This window comes from Sciurus carolinensis, chromosome 13 (genome assembly GCF_902686445.1).
Source record: "Sciurus carolinensis chromosome 13, mSciCar1.2, whole genome shotgun sequence".
Classification (NCBI taxonomy): Eukaryota; Metazoa; Chordata; class Mammalia; order Rodentia; family Sciuridae; genus Sciurus; species Sciurus carolinensis.
The window spans coordinates 56,857,661-56,872,636 of NC_062225.1; the positions used below are offsets into that span (position 1 = coordinate 56,857,661).

Genomic DNA, 14,976 nt, shown 5'->3' on the forward strand with positions numbered 1-14,976 from the left:
TGGTGCCCTTGGGTTCAATCCCTGGTACAAAAAAAAAAAGTCCTCAAACCACTAATTCTTATTGTTTCACAAATAAGAGTGTTCTATGATTAAACATGTCTGGGAAACATCTGGCTTACAGAGATGTACAATCCCTTTGCCAGAGACCATCTTGAAGTCTCTTCTATGCTAATGGACATCTAACTCTTAAACATTTCTCAACCTCTTGGGAATCACAGAGACCTGAAAACATCACAGCTCCTACCCTTGAAAGACAGTCTGGCAAACACTGGTTGATTATATGTTCCATCCTTGATGCCTGATGGATGATTCTTTCAGCAACCTAAACTGGTTGAGATAATCAGTGCAGGCAGAAGGCGGGGAGGTACATTCATCAACCCTGTATCCTAGAAATTCTGCTTGCTTGTTTAGTTGTTTTTAGAATATCATTGATAGCTCAATAGCTCAATGATACAGAAAGAAGGGTCCATTTAAAAACTAAATTACTTTGTGGGTCTTGAACACTAGGTAAAGCAAGCTATCAAAAATAGCTTTGTGGTTTTGATCACAACAATGGAGAAGGATGAAGACAGAAAAAAAGAAGCTGGCAGTTTTTCAGGGGAGACAAGACAGCTTTGGGGAGAACAAGAAAGATAAAGGATCAAGGACTGGGTTAAGGATCATCAAGGTCCAAAAAGTAGGATGCAGAGAACTAAGTCAGGGTCATTGTTAATAGTGACCTAACAGAGCATCTGGATAATGTTATTTCCTAATTTCACAGATGTGGGATCTAAGGTCAAACACCACTGACTGATAAAAACTACCTGACTCCCCACTCAATAAATTTCCCAGGAAAGGAAAAAAGTATTAGTAAATCCAATCCTGCAGAGGCAAGGACTAAGTATCCCGGGACTTTGAAAGAACTGAACTCCATGTATTTATGTTATTTCTTGATTAATATTGTATCTCCTACTAGACTTAGGCTGGGGATGTAGTTCATTGGTAGAGAACATGCCTGGTACCCGTTTGATCCCCAGCACTGCAAAAAAGTTCAAGTGAAAAAATAAAAAAAGATGAAGCATTAGACTAAACCCTCCCATGACTTGGTGCCTGGCATAGATGGTATTCGATAAATATTTGCTGAATCAAAGAAAGGATGGCCAGAATAATGAATGAATACATCACTCTGTCCACTGCCTAGGATCTTTTGTGGGGCCTATCATCTTCCTTTTCAACACTGTACCAAATGATGAACTTCTAAGAGCACCATCTAGGTCAGTCAGATTAAAGAATGCTGCCTATTTGAACTTCAAGGAGTCAGACTAGACAAGCGGCCTTTCACTCAACCAACCAATAAGGAGTGGGCTATGTGGACTTCCTGAGCAGCTCATGCTCTGATTGGAGAATGGGGTGCGGGGCGGGGACTGGCTCCAAGAGGTGCTCTAGTCAAAGAAAATAAACACTGGTATTCAAGAAGGACATAAACAAAATCAAAGACTTGTCCTTAATAATTAATTATAGATTCACCCACCATGACTTTCCAATCCCTTCTTGAGTCTGGGTACATTTTTAGTCTTAAATAGTTCTCTGGTCAAGTGTGGTGGCACACTCTCATGATCCCAGCAGCTCAGGAGGCTGAAGCAGGAGGATGGCAAGTTCAAAGCCAGCCTTAGCAACTTGAGTACTTCTCAGAGGCAGGAGCTCAGTGAGTGTACTGCTTGCTGGCAAATACAGGTGATTTTTCTCTAACTTTAACTCTCTGAATCTTCAAGGTGAGGTGGGGGGGGGGTGAGGTTGGAGAGAAGGGCGGTCATTATTTCCTTTCAGTACTTGGGTTTGGTGGCAGGTTCCAGTTTCTCCTCTTCCTACCAGGCACGACAGTATGGAGTTCAATCATATTCCCTCTGGAGTTTCCATTTTGTTTGGATGGTGGTGAGTTACAATGACAACAGTATGTTCCAGTCCTCTCAGTTCTCCCAGTACAGTACAGACTTTTGGCCATTTCACATGGTTTCTGCCAGAAAACTAAATTTCAAACAGGTGCAGCCCTGCTGATTAGCATTATAATAGATTGTAATTACTTAACAAGCCCATATATACCCAGAGGAACTAGGAAAGAAATGTGTTTTGCCAAGTGTAGCTTTTATTTATGTAAAATACTGCAGGCCGGCTCTGGAGTTCTTGTAGGCAATGTGAAACCCCTGTGAGCTTTGTCTACACCGGCTTCAATGAGCTCTGTGAGTTCAGGGGCTGCCATTTGAAATTTCATTTCTTGTCACTTTGAACTACAACAGCTTTTGTATCTAACACCCTGATGGGAATTTAAACTTGATTTAAAACTCTGTGTATGAGGACATGTGGGCTTATTTCCCTCTCTCCCCTCACTGCACCACCTTGCCCAGGCCATGGACACACAATTCCTGCCTTAAGAAACTCTGGACTTGATGGAAATTCTTCAGCTTGGTGCAAATTGCCACACAGACATTCCCTCACAAGGATGTCTTTGGGAATCTCACAGACTTTTATAAAATATCCTTTTCTTCCTCCTGCTTACTTCTTTCAACTGTGCAGAGGGATCGTTTAAGGAATCTACTTAACTGCTTATCATGCGGTCTTCTCAATTCCATGATGTGTTTTTATGCTTCCCAGAGGAAGGAACTATGCCATACACAACTTTTTTTACCAAGTCCCCAATATCTACCATAGTGCTGGATCACAGTAGGTACTAGGTACATATTTACTTGATTAAACTCATTCATTCATTCAACTGGATGCTAGGCAGTATTTTAGATGCAAACGGGACAGCAGTAAAAAAAACCCTCTACATTTATAGAACTCCTGTACTGGTGTGAGAAATACAAAATAAAGATGAATACGAAAAATATGTAGTATATGAGGTAGAAATATGAGATAAGGAGAAAAAACAAACTTGGAAAGGAATATATAAAACGTTCTGGAACAGGGTGAAATTTTAGATAGGATTGCCAGAAAATGCCTTCCTGAGAAAATAATATTTGAATAAAGGCTTGAGCCATGAAGCTATCAGGGGAAGGAACAATCTAGAAATAGGAGATGGAAAAGCATAAACACTGAGCAGAAGCATGGTAAAGGTATATAAGGGTGTTGTGTGGGCCAACATGGTTAGAGAGGAAGGAGCAGGGTGAGGATCGTAGGTGACAAGGCCTGAGAGGTTGGACCAGGAGGCCTGCCTGATTGGTCCCACAGATTATGTTCTTGGGGTTTATCTCCTGAGGGATTTTCTGACAAAGTTGGGGCAAGATGGAATCAATTTGGAGGCAGTTGAGTTAATCCAGGTGTGAGATGATAGCAACTGAACCACAGTGATATCAGTAGAGCCCGGGAAAATAATCAGATTTGGGATTTTTTTCAAACACAACAGATGTTGCTCACAGATTAGTTAAGGCGGGGGGGGGGGGTGAGAATGTCAGGCATCAAGGGTAGCTCTTCATGGCTGTTGGTCTGGACAACTGGAAGAATGGAGTTGCCATTTCTTGACATGAGGGAGATTAGCTTAGATTGGGGAGAGGGAAATTAGGCATATATTTGACATATTGTGTTCAAGATGTCCTTTATACAATCAAATGGCAATGATGAGAAGGCAGACCCACATATGAGGGAAGGGGAAGGAACAATCTAGAAATAGGAGATGAGTTCTAGAGTTCAAATGTTGGTACAGGCTAGAATTAGGAATTTAAAGTTGACAGCATTGAAAATGGACTTAAATGCTTGAAATTTGATAAAATTGGTACAGTAAAATCAGAAACACCAGCTCCAAAATATTCCTACTTCCAATTACTTATATGCTTCAATAAATAATTAACTTTTGTCCACAATGAACACCATTCCTAGACCTTCCAAAACAACCTCATTTCAAGAAATTCAATTATTTTCAAAAAAGCAATTTGCTAAGTGTAACTAAATTAAATTTATTTTTAGACTATGTAAGACTTTTCTTATAAATACATTCACAAATCAAGGGGGAAACTATCTTTCACTGGAACATATGTTCAATTTAAGATTCTAAATCTATGAACACACCCACATAACTCTTCAAATATTAATAAAACTGCTGAAATGTTTTGTGGCCAGATCCTTTGCTTAGAGTTTTACAGAGGTTCCTTATGGAATCCTCCCCTCAAATCTAAGAGCAAGAACTGTTAGATTCCCATTTTGCGGATGAAGAAACAAGTTTAAAGGGGCTAAGTCACATGACCAAAGTCATACACCCAGTGAGGGGTAGAGACATCCAATAGTTACAACCCACTGATCCAAGGAGACAGGTTCACTGAGGAACTGAGGGTCTCAAATATTCACTAAATCCTCTTGGTGTCAAAGATACAAGAAAAGAAACAGAATACTCGGATAAAACTTGACTGCCCAAGAGACCTCAGGCTATCTCGAACCTTTTAACTCTAGGGTCCCAAGGCCAGAAGTCTATCTTAGATAGCACTGGGCCAAGAGCTAAAGGAGTGTTAAACAACTATGTATGAAGAGGAGCAAATTGAATTAGATAGAAAGAACTGTAAGAGTAGAGAAGGGGAGAGATCTATAGAATCTCAGCAGCTGGAAGACAAACTCTAGGTATAGGTGCCCATAAAGGGGTCATGGACGGACCATCTCCAGCCTTTGCACATATCCTCTGCAGATCCTTCCAGCTTCACTCTGTCTAAAAGATGCTGGAGGTTTTCCTAGACCTCTTAAGATTTCCCCACAAATGTCCTGAAGAAAGAGAGATACCCTTGAACAATGTATATCAACTTGTGGTATGGTCCCCATCAAAAGGAGACTTACCAGGAAGCCTCTTTAATGGCTGCCTGCATCCCCAGGTTCCACCCAGAGCATGAGAATCAGAACACCAGGGCTGTGCCCAGGCGTTTGTGTTGTAAGAATCTCCCCAAGTGATTCTGAGAAGCCAAAGGGGAGGCAGCCCCATTTGGGGTAGAGGACTATCTCCCGGAATAAGCAGGCACAGGATAACTTTGAGAGAAGCCTTGTCCATGGGCTGCTTCACAAATTTGCAACAGAAACACTTTGTATACTATCCTCCTGTTTCTCAGAGCAAGCAGGGTCCGAGCAGAATTCCAAGGACAGCTCACTAAATATGATTCTTAGTGATAGTCCCAAAACACAGAATCAACAGCTCTGAAAGTGGGGTCCTTATACTTTTATAGTGATTCTTATGCACACCCAAATCTGAGTAGTATTATTATCTAGTTCTTAGAAAACCTGACCCAATGGAATGTTGCTTTAATGGATTCAGCTTCAAGAACCAGAAAAATCTTTCCTTCTCTTTGTAATGAGTTTTCTCTAAAGCAACCTCCTTGTCATCACACCTGAAAAGTCTTCTCATTATGTGACAAATAATTACCTCAAATCAACCAACATTACCCTATGTAAATTTATGATTACACAAATGATATGCCTTTATTCCATGTACAAACAGAGAAATAACATGTATCGCATTTGTTTATAATAAAAAAAAATTACCTCAGCCTGACTTTTAAACATTCTAGAATCCACCTCGGTTTTCTAAACTTTCTCCTACTTCAGTGTTTCAAACTGCGGCCACCTATCACTAATGATGTCAAGAGGCACCTGGGATGAACTGCTTTTCCTTTTATTTTAGAGCCATATTTGTTTCAAAGTGAACAAAGAAAAATTACAGCTATAAAATCCAAACCTGTGATTTCATGATGAATAGTGGGACCCAAGAAAAGACTAAGAAAAGATAAGAAAAGAATTAATTGGTTAAACTATTTAAAATAGCACAGGTGCTACTCAAATAGAGTCTCAAATCTGAGAAACCTTGTCCTGCTTGGTCCTAACAGGTACCTGAAGTTTCAGCCCTGCTTGTCCATTCTTCAATCCAAACCACAGATTCTTCCTGCCTATAATATAGCAGTGCCCATGCCCAGCACACTATCTCCAATTACAGATATTTCTTTAAATGTTCCCTACCCTTTCAGGCTTGCTTTCAGGAATCCTGAATTCTTCCAGCTCTCCCAGCACACTCCCTTTTTGAACTTGTTTAATCTACTTAGGGTACCACTCATTTGGAACCTAATTGCTACTTAACTGTCTATATGTATCTATCCTTAGTGTTAGTTCCCAGGAGAAATGCAAGCCCATGAAGAGTAACCCATGGCTTCACTACCTCTGGATTAGCTACAATGTTAAACTCCCCTGGTGGAATTTGAGCATAATAAAAGAACTGGTAGAACACATGAGAACTGAAGGATAGTAGAGTGAAACAGACATTATTACCTCAGGTACATATATGACTGCATGAACCAATGTGATCTTATAATACGTACGATCAGAAAAATGAGAAATTACACTCCATTTATATATGATTTATCAAAATGTATGAATGCATTCTACTGTCATGTACAACTAATTAGAACGAATTTTAAAAAAGTGCAACTAAATAAAATATTCTGCCGCATAGACAGAAGCAGCCTTTTCTTGCTCTCCACATCCCCTAACTATAGGCCAGACTTCTTTTTTTTTAAAGACCATATTAAATATATTCTATACAAGACAAGAAAAAGTACATATATAGCAAGAACACACTAGAAATGGTGCAACTCTTCATTCCTGCCAGCAAAGGAGCGCAAAGGCCTGACTTCAGGAAATTCTGCCCAAAGCTGTGAATCTGTGGGTGTAGCTTGCATGATGGGGATGGGAAAGGTGGCCTTGTCAGCCTACATGCATCTTGTCTCTGTTTCCAAAGGCTAGTCACCTCTGCCCATGCAGTCATGTTCAGTCTGGAGGAACCAGAGTAGTCACAGCATCCTGTCCCAAGTATTTTAATCTGTCCAATATCTGTCATACTTCACACTTGCTATAAGGCAAAAGAGATAATGATTTTGAAAGCACTTTAAGTTATCACAGACAATAAAAATGTCAGAGACACAGCAAATGAATCTGTAGGGAGAATAAATAGAGGAGACCAGACAGGCTATCCCTTAGGCAAGCAGTAAGCATGAGGAGGAGAGAGCCTAACTTTCAACCCACCTGTGCTTAACATGTGACCTTGATACCCACTTAGTTACTCTGGAACTCAATGTCCTTGTCTGTAACACCTGCCTGTGTGCTAGATGATCTGATCTGTGGCCAAACACAGGACAAATTTGAAAACCTTAGAGAATGACAACCAATTGATGCTTTGCTAGAAGTGCTGATGGGGGACGGGGTATCCTGCTGCACCTCAAGTTTGTGGCAGACGCCAGCATCACAGAGATTGCTCTCCCTTCAACTGATAACCTGTTTTGTGGATGAACACAGACCTGCTCTCTGCTCACTGTGCACCTTGTCTGCATATCCTCAAGAAGACCCCTGTCTCCTCACTACCACAGGCAGGTTTTTAGTGTTGAAGTCTGCTTCTAAAATTAGTTATTCCTTCAGCCCCCCACCCCCACCCCGCCACCAACATACACTGCTTACAGGAGTAAAAGGACCAAAGGCCATATCTACGTAGAAAGGAAATGGGGAATGGGAGAGGGGGTAGAGGGGAAGAACATCTGTGAAATGCAGTAGAATGGCACTGAATTCTCTGGGATTCCATAAAGGTCTGCCTGCTTTCTGAAGTGAAAGCCACAAATCTCCTAGGGTTGTACTGGTGTGGCTAATTGGAGCTTCCCTGTAAGTCCCGTAACCATGGTTTCAGGCAGGCTACATCACAGTTAGAGCATAAAAAGAGCAGGCTTTTTCCTATTTTCCCCCTAAAACTCTATGTCCTTCAAAAAACATGTAAGGGGGTTCATATGCAACCTCTGACCTCTAGGATATTCAGGAAGTTGGCTGTTTTTCAGTAGAAAAGTGATTCCTCTATGTCTTCATGAGGCTCAGGTAACTCTTTCTGTGTAGACCAAAGAATCTTGAAAACATATTCATCCAGAGCAACCCTTGTCCTAGGTGGAAACATGTAACAAAACTGAAAATACAGAAACTCATCTTCTAATTTAACACCTTCGCTTCAAGAGGAGCTTAAAAAAAAAAAAAAAAAAAAAGCTTGTTCTCTCTGCTTGTCCAAGTGCCAAAATTGAATCTATCTAGTTTACATTGACAAGACCCATTTCCAAGTCCCTAATATTGAACAATGTAATCAATTAATAATTAACTCAGTCTCAGAAATAGTATTTTATCCCACCATATCCTGACAATCAAAACAAGGAAACAATCTAACTTTAAGATTCAAAGCACTGAATTCCATGAAAATACAACATTCTGGATGAATGGGCAATAAATTGGGCAAACCAAGCTCCACTAATGTTTGGGGACTCTAGAGAGGGCATCCTGGAGAAGAATACATTTTTTCTTTGTATGTCAGATGAGCTAACCACCAAACATTAGAATAGAAACAAGCAAGCTTCCTTCTGGAGGGAAAAATAAAGCAACTCCTCACCAGCAGGACAAAGCCAGGACGTGCAAGAAACCTTTCAGTCTGAGCTCCACGTGCCTCTCCAAGGACGGAGGGACCCACCCACACACAATCGCTCGGAACCAGCCCACCACGCGCCTGCGGAAGGCGCCAGGTCCTCTGTCAACCTTCAGCACCAGCGGCAGCGGCACCGGGCTCTCCCAACTTGCAAGCCCCCTTCAGTACCCTCTACCAGGAGGGCACAGAGCTGGCAGAGGGCTATATCCTCTTTCCATGTCCCATCTTTCTCACTCCAAGGTCTATTTCTTCCCAGCTACGAAGTGAAATGTGCCCTTCCAAGAAAATTTGAGACGTACATGCACACACCCCAGTCGCCAACCGAGTCTCCGAGAAGACCTATGTCCAATGCCTAGGCAGCCAGTCTTTCCCCGGGACCCCAGGGCCAGGTTCCCGTACGGGGAGCGGCCGGACTCACCCAGTCCTCGAAGTGGCGGCTCCCGTTTTGCAGCAGCTCCTCAAACTGGATGGTGCAGTTGGCCACGAAGTCATCGTAGCCGATGGGGGCATCGTGAAAGACGGCCAGCTCGATCTTGCGCCCATTGCACACGTCCGTGACGAACTCGTCGTGCCAGGCCGGGCTGTTAGTCTTCTGTTTGGTGGCGGTTTGGCCGATGCGCGAGTCGTCCACGTTGAGGGCGATGTAGGGGTCGAGAAGGAAAGTCTGCGGCCGGGGTCCCACCGCATGGCGCAGCGACCAGGCTGTGGGCTTCAAGCTCACGGCTTCGCAGATTTTGATCTTAAGAAGGCCATTGAACACTACCATGGTCGGGGCGAGGAGTGGGGGCCGGGGTCACTCCGTCAGCCCCGAGGGCCGGAATGAAGAACAGACCGCGGGCGCTCTGAGCCACTGGGACTCCTGGGTCCCCTCTTGCTCCAACCCACTCACTCCCTACACCTTGTGGCGTTGCACCCTGGCGCCGGCGATTCTCAGCGAGTGCATGTATTTCCTCGCCGGGTTCCTAACGGAAAACAGGGAGGGGGGGAGAGCCAGGAGACGTCCGTGTTTGGAGCAAGTCTCTCCCCCCCTACCACCAGCGGCACCTCCAGAAGAGAAGAGGAGCGGTGGGCTCCACTGCAAGCCGCGGGGGCTGCCTCGCCGCCTCCCTGGCTCTCCGGGTCCGGGTACCGGGAAGCGGGCGCCGCGCCCGGCGCTTACCTACCTTTCCGAAACATAATCCCCGGGAAATTTCGACTCCGGGAGGGGGGAGGGGGCGGTAGGACGGGGCGGGGACGAGAACCGGGGGCGCAGATTTCAACCCGGATCCTCTTCGCCCACCCAGCGCCTGCCTCTGACCGCGCGGGGCGGGGGGTGGACCGAGAGATGTGCAGTCTATCCGGAGGGATGCATGTCGAGAGGAAATGGTCCTCCTCGGAGCCAAATTTTTAAAAATCCACAAGCCACACAACCAGCCCGGTCGCCGCCTCCTGGGCGAAGCAGAGCCGTGCCGCAGCCGGCGATCCGGAGGCGCCAGGAGACCGGAATCTTACAGTCGCGCGGGCTCGGGAGTCGGGTGGCCGCCGTTCGGGCTTGGGGCGCAGGCCGGCACCCGGCGGTGCGCAGCGCGGCGGCGGGGCCGGGACTGCGACTCGGCGCGGCCCCACCTCCTGGGCGCCAGCGCCCGCCCGCCGCGCTCCCGGCGTCCCAGCTCTCGGCTGCCGTTCGCTCGCTGCCCGCCAGCCCGCTCTCCCCCGCGGTCTCTTCTCCCTCGGTCGGTGTGCGAGCGAGTCTCCCTCCCTCTAATGCAGGAAATGCGCAAAAGACGTCAGTGTGTGAGAGTGTGTGTGTGTGTGTGTGTGTGTGTGTGTGTGCACGCGCGCGCGCGCGCGCGCCAGTGTTTAGGGAAATAGAAAGTTTTGCCGGTTGGGGGAGCAATACGGGAAAAGTGAGCGGAGGAGAGAAGAGCAAAGAGTGGGCCAGCCTGCCTGGGTCGAGCCGGCGAGCGGGGGAGCCCGGCGGGTACCCTGAGCGGAACCCCGGGGAGTGGCGGCATGGGGGTGCGGGAGCGAGAGCCGCGAGCTCTGGATACGTCATTTTGGGTCTCCACCGGGAGAGGACCGGGCCACGCATCTCTCGTGGACTCTGCAGCCAACTCTTTAAGAGTTGGGGATAGAGGAGTGGCGGGGGTCGCGTTGCCCCCAGAAAACTCGGGAACCTCCCATAGGCCTACCCTACTGGGGCAATGGCTGGCCAGAGAAGCCTGCGAGTATTGACCTGTCATTCTGTCCCGGGACGCCCAGCTCCCTGGCAGTGGGGGAGGGGCCCAGGGAGGGACCGGCAAGGCTCGTGTGAGTTTTTAAATTCGATTATTGGCTCTTCCGTTTGTGTGGGGAGCGCTCTCCCCTTTGGGATCTGTCCTGGACCTCTCTGGGTGCGAGAACTTGACGAGGGAAAGTTGGGTAGAACCCTGGCCAGGCCCGGTTTGTGTGTCTGTTTATATTTACAAAGTGTGTTTTCCTCTTACGCTGGACCCTGTCTATGTCTCTAAGGGGGACCTAGGCTCTGATTAGTGCGCTGACAGCCGGCGTCCGGGCTTCGGGAAAGCGGGGCGCGCTCTCCTGGGGGAGAGTGGCGGTATCCCTGCTAATTTCCTCCGTAACCTTTAAACTCTCGCTGGAAGCCGCCGCGGCGGCTGGTCACGTGAGGCGAGCCCAGGGCTGTTGGGGAAGAATTTCCTCCGCGGGGAGCCGGGGCAAGGAACGGCCCCGCGCCGGGAGACTGGGAACCTGCGAGGGAGGGGCGGAGAGCGCCCAGGCCTGGGGTGCGGCCCAGCTGGAGCTGCAAGGCTGCAGCGGGAAGAGGTCGACCTAGGAGCTGCAGGGCTTTGAGAGTGGAAAAAGAAACCTCCGCTCTTGCCCTCTGCCAAGTTAAGTCCCAGAGTTTGTAGTGATAGTAGTAAACCGAGTGTTTATCTGGCGAATCTGATTAGTGTAGACCAAAATTTCAAACCTGCCTCCCGATCATTTTTTTCCTCAGTGGAAAAGGTTATCATTGCTTGTGTCTTAAAGGCTTAAAGACGAAGAAGGCTGCCCGTTGGAACAACCGGATCCACACATAGTACAGCATACAGCCTCCCCAAAATCTTCAGAAGAGTCCCAAGGTCATCTGGGAAGTTCCTCCAGTCCCAGAGGAGCACACAAAGTAGACACCTGCAGTCACTACCCAAGAGCTTACTAGTATTTCTTAGATCCAACTCTGTTGCATGGGGTAGCTGAGTAGAGATGGTGATAAAATGCAGTCTTAGACAACTAAAATTGTTCACACGCCAAAAGTCATGATTTTAAAGTGTGCCTTACATGGTCACTTCCACCAGCTGGAGGTGTGGTATTTTAAAACATCAGTTTGATAAAACACTAGCAGAGATATCTTATTGCTGTTTATTTTCTCATTTCTTGATCATTGGAATTTTTCTTCCTTGCTTCTCAATTCTACCATTGTATTCTTCCTGCCCTTACTGAAAATGGAATCCAAGGAATCCACTTACCTACCTCCCCAGCCCTTTTTAGTTCTGATTTTGAGACAGGGTCTCACTTAGTTTCTAAGACTGGTCTAGAACTTGCAATCCTACTGCCTTAGCCTCCAGAATTGGGGAGATTACAGGTGTGTGCCATACATCCCCTCCCCTTCCAACACTGAGCTCAATTTTCCATCTTCTTGTGGAATGCGATTGAAGGTAATGGCACATAAGGCTTGATCTTCCGAAAATGTATTCAGGAAGCAGGGCCAGCAGGAAAATGAACGGCGTGAGATACTTTTCAAGCAGGCAAAATTTAAAGAGTACCAATTAACACATTAATCAAAATAAATAATTTTAATGTAATTTTTAAAATAAAAAGGTAACATTTCAGGATGAACAAACTATCCAAATTTTAAATAATTTTAAAACTACACTAAAATACTCTATTGCTGAGTTTATTGGCACCTATTAAATTTTATACCGAACTGATGCTTCATTTGCTTCACCCTCATCTTGGCTCAGTTGAGAATTCTTGAATGCCAAAAATTTATTTAGTTAGGAATCCTTGACAAGTTGGTATTTCATACTGTCTCTCTAACTTACTCTGGCAGGTCCTATCTTACATACAAACAGAAATACATGGGATTTAAAAACCTTGACTTAAATCCCTCCTCTTTTGTGTATTAAACAGAAAGTTTAGAATTAAGGACACACTGAACTTGAACCTTTTGCATGTGTTTGTTTATTTTTTACAAAGGGATTCTTCCTATTTATGCTGGTCCTTGGCTATGCCATTCAGGGGGGCATCAGCTGAACAGCATTGCTGCCCAGGTAAGACCCCAAATGTATTAAATAGGGTCTTGTTGCCATCTCAGTGACTATCTTAAAACAGATAACCAACAAACTTCCAACACAACTGGGCAAGGTTACAGAAAGGTGACACCTGCCTCTTAAGAGGCTGTCATCCATGTGGGTAATCAGATTGCAATTCTCAGAGGCAACCAATACCAGTCTCCTTTTCCATTACAACTTTTAGGGGTACATAAAGACTTTACCAAACAAAATGCCTGCTTTTTAATATTTACATTAAAAGGGAAAATACCCATATTCTACATGTAAACACTGCTTGTTTCTTACCCATATTACATTCTTATTTCTAAATAAATATCTTACCTTCCCACTGTCAAACTTGACCAAATGAAAATATGTATTCTCCAGGAGTATCAGGGACATTCCCTTATGTGGCGTTGTTGAGGGAAAATCTTAAGTTCACCTAAAGGGAAGGCAACTCTAAAATAGCCCTCTGCTCCAGATTTCATATGAAAAGAAAAACACACCCTTGCAGGGGGAGACTTAGAATGTAAAATTCCAACCAACGATTCCTACCTGCTTCATCCTTCTTTTGACCCCTGTACAGTGCTAAAGGATAGGACAGTAGTTGGGGTATACATTGCATAAGATGCCCTTTGGGTTCCAATAATGGTCTCCTTATTCCATAATCATTGAGAGAGAGAAGAAAAATGATGTAAGAATGCAACAAAGATGATCAAGAGGGGGCCTCTCTCCTTTTGAAATTAGTTGATGGGAAAAGGATTGATAGAGCAGCAAGCATGCGCAGGGCAGTGTAACCAATGTTGCAGTAGATCCAGGGATCAGAGTGATATCTGTTGCCTGGAGAAGCTTAAGAATATATCATCTAAAACGTCCTTTGAGCCGCGAGTTCCTCCAGCTGCAAAAAATGTGGGATGGGCATTGGAGGCAAAGGAAGCAGAGTGCAGGGCAGATAGAAAAGGCTGTGGCTATTGGGGAAGAGTAAGGGACCAGTTGAACCTGGCTTTGTGGCAGGTAGTAGTGGGAGATGAGGTAGGTTGGAAACAGATAGTTGAGGTCTGCTAGGACCTTCAGATGGGTTTGAAGTGTTTCCTGGAGAGACACTGAAACTTCTGGTGGGCAAGCAGCATAACAATACATAAAAAGGCAACTTTGTGACAGATGGATATTTTTCTCTTTTGTAATTTCTTCCTTCAACAGACTTACCTCAAAATAGGGTGTTGGAGAGAAAGAAGATTCAACTCAGAAAATGATTTATACTCTGATAAGAAAAAAAAAATGAAACAGTCTGTGGATATTGTTTAGATCAGCTAAAGGCAGCCGGGAAGGGGGAGCTGGAACCCAGAGCAGCGTGTTAATATTCATGCCCCGGCTGCTGTGCTGGTTGTTGCCATTTATAGAATGTTAATGGGCCTCTGTGAAGGTCTGCCTGGTCAGGGTCTATCAGACATTCCTCACATGCTCCATTGAACAGAATTCAACCACCTGGACCATGGGATGGAATGTGCAGCAACACAATGACAGAGCCCTGCCAGCCAGGCCCAGCTCAGCTCCCAGCTCTTTCCCAGGCCCACCTTCCATTGCTGGCTTTCGTCTGGTCTGCCGTGACTTCTTATCTCTGCTCCGAACTCTTTTTCAGTGACTCAGAGGCCAAGTTTCACTTACACCTGCAAGGAGACCGAGGGATCTGAGGTGGCTCCACAGAGATTAAAGATGGAGGAGATGGCCTGGAGCCCTTCTTTCCTCAGTTCTCTGGACTGTGGGCCCCACTCTCTAGGACACCAGAGGGAAATAATATCACATATATACTCTTCTTTAGTTAGCTGCTGCAATTGTGTCTTAGGACCTTTAAGTACATATAAAATCCAAGGGTCTTTACTAAGTACCTGCTATGTACAAGCTATGAGGGCAGGTGCTCGGGAGGATAAGCAGATATTGAATAATTCCTGCTCTAGTCAGGGAGGTAAGTAGATCAATTCAGTCAGTCAGGTATTAGTTGGGATTGGTCCTTCATTAGTCAGGATTGGTAGGACATGTTGCTATAATAAGCTGTCCACAAATCTCAAAGTCTTGAAATGACAAAGGTTTCTTCTCAGATGCTGGGAATTCTGCCCCACATCAGCATCATCTTTGCTCCTGTGTCCAAGCTGACCAAAAACTCACCATTTGGAACACAGCTGGGGGTAAGCAGAAAGCAAAAGAATATCTGGACAGTCTTAGGTAATTCAATAGTCTCCTCCCCTCCAA

The 14,976-nt window shown here is 45.3% G+C and overlaps 1 protein-coding gene across 2 annotated transcripts in view; it reads right to left on the reverse strand.

The window, feature by feature from the left end:
- The window catches only part of Prkce (protein kinase C epsilon), a 466,464-nt gene extending 456,255 nt beyond the window's left edge, over window positions 1–10,209 (reverse strand). The window contains exon 1 of one of the 2 annotated variants that reach the window (XM_047522284.1): window positions 8,859–10,208. In XM_047522284.1, the coding sequence (XP_047378240.1) occupies window positions 8,859–9,206 (348 nt within the window). In that variant the 5' untranslated portion in view covers window positions 9,207–10,208. Of the gene's footprint in view, window positions 1–8,858 lie in introns of both variants that reach the window. The other variant, XM_047522285.1, reaches the window with a different exon arrangement.
- Window positions 10,210–14,976: the final 4,767 nt, after the last annotated feature.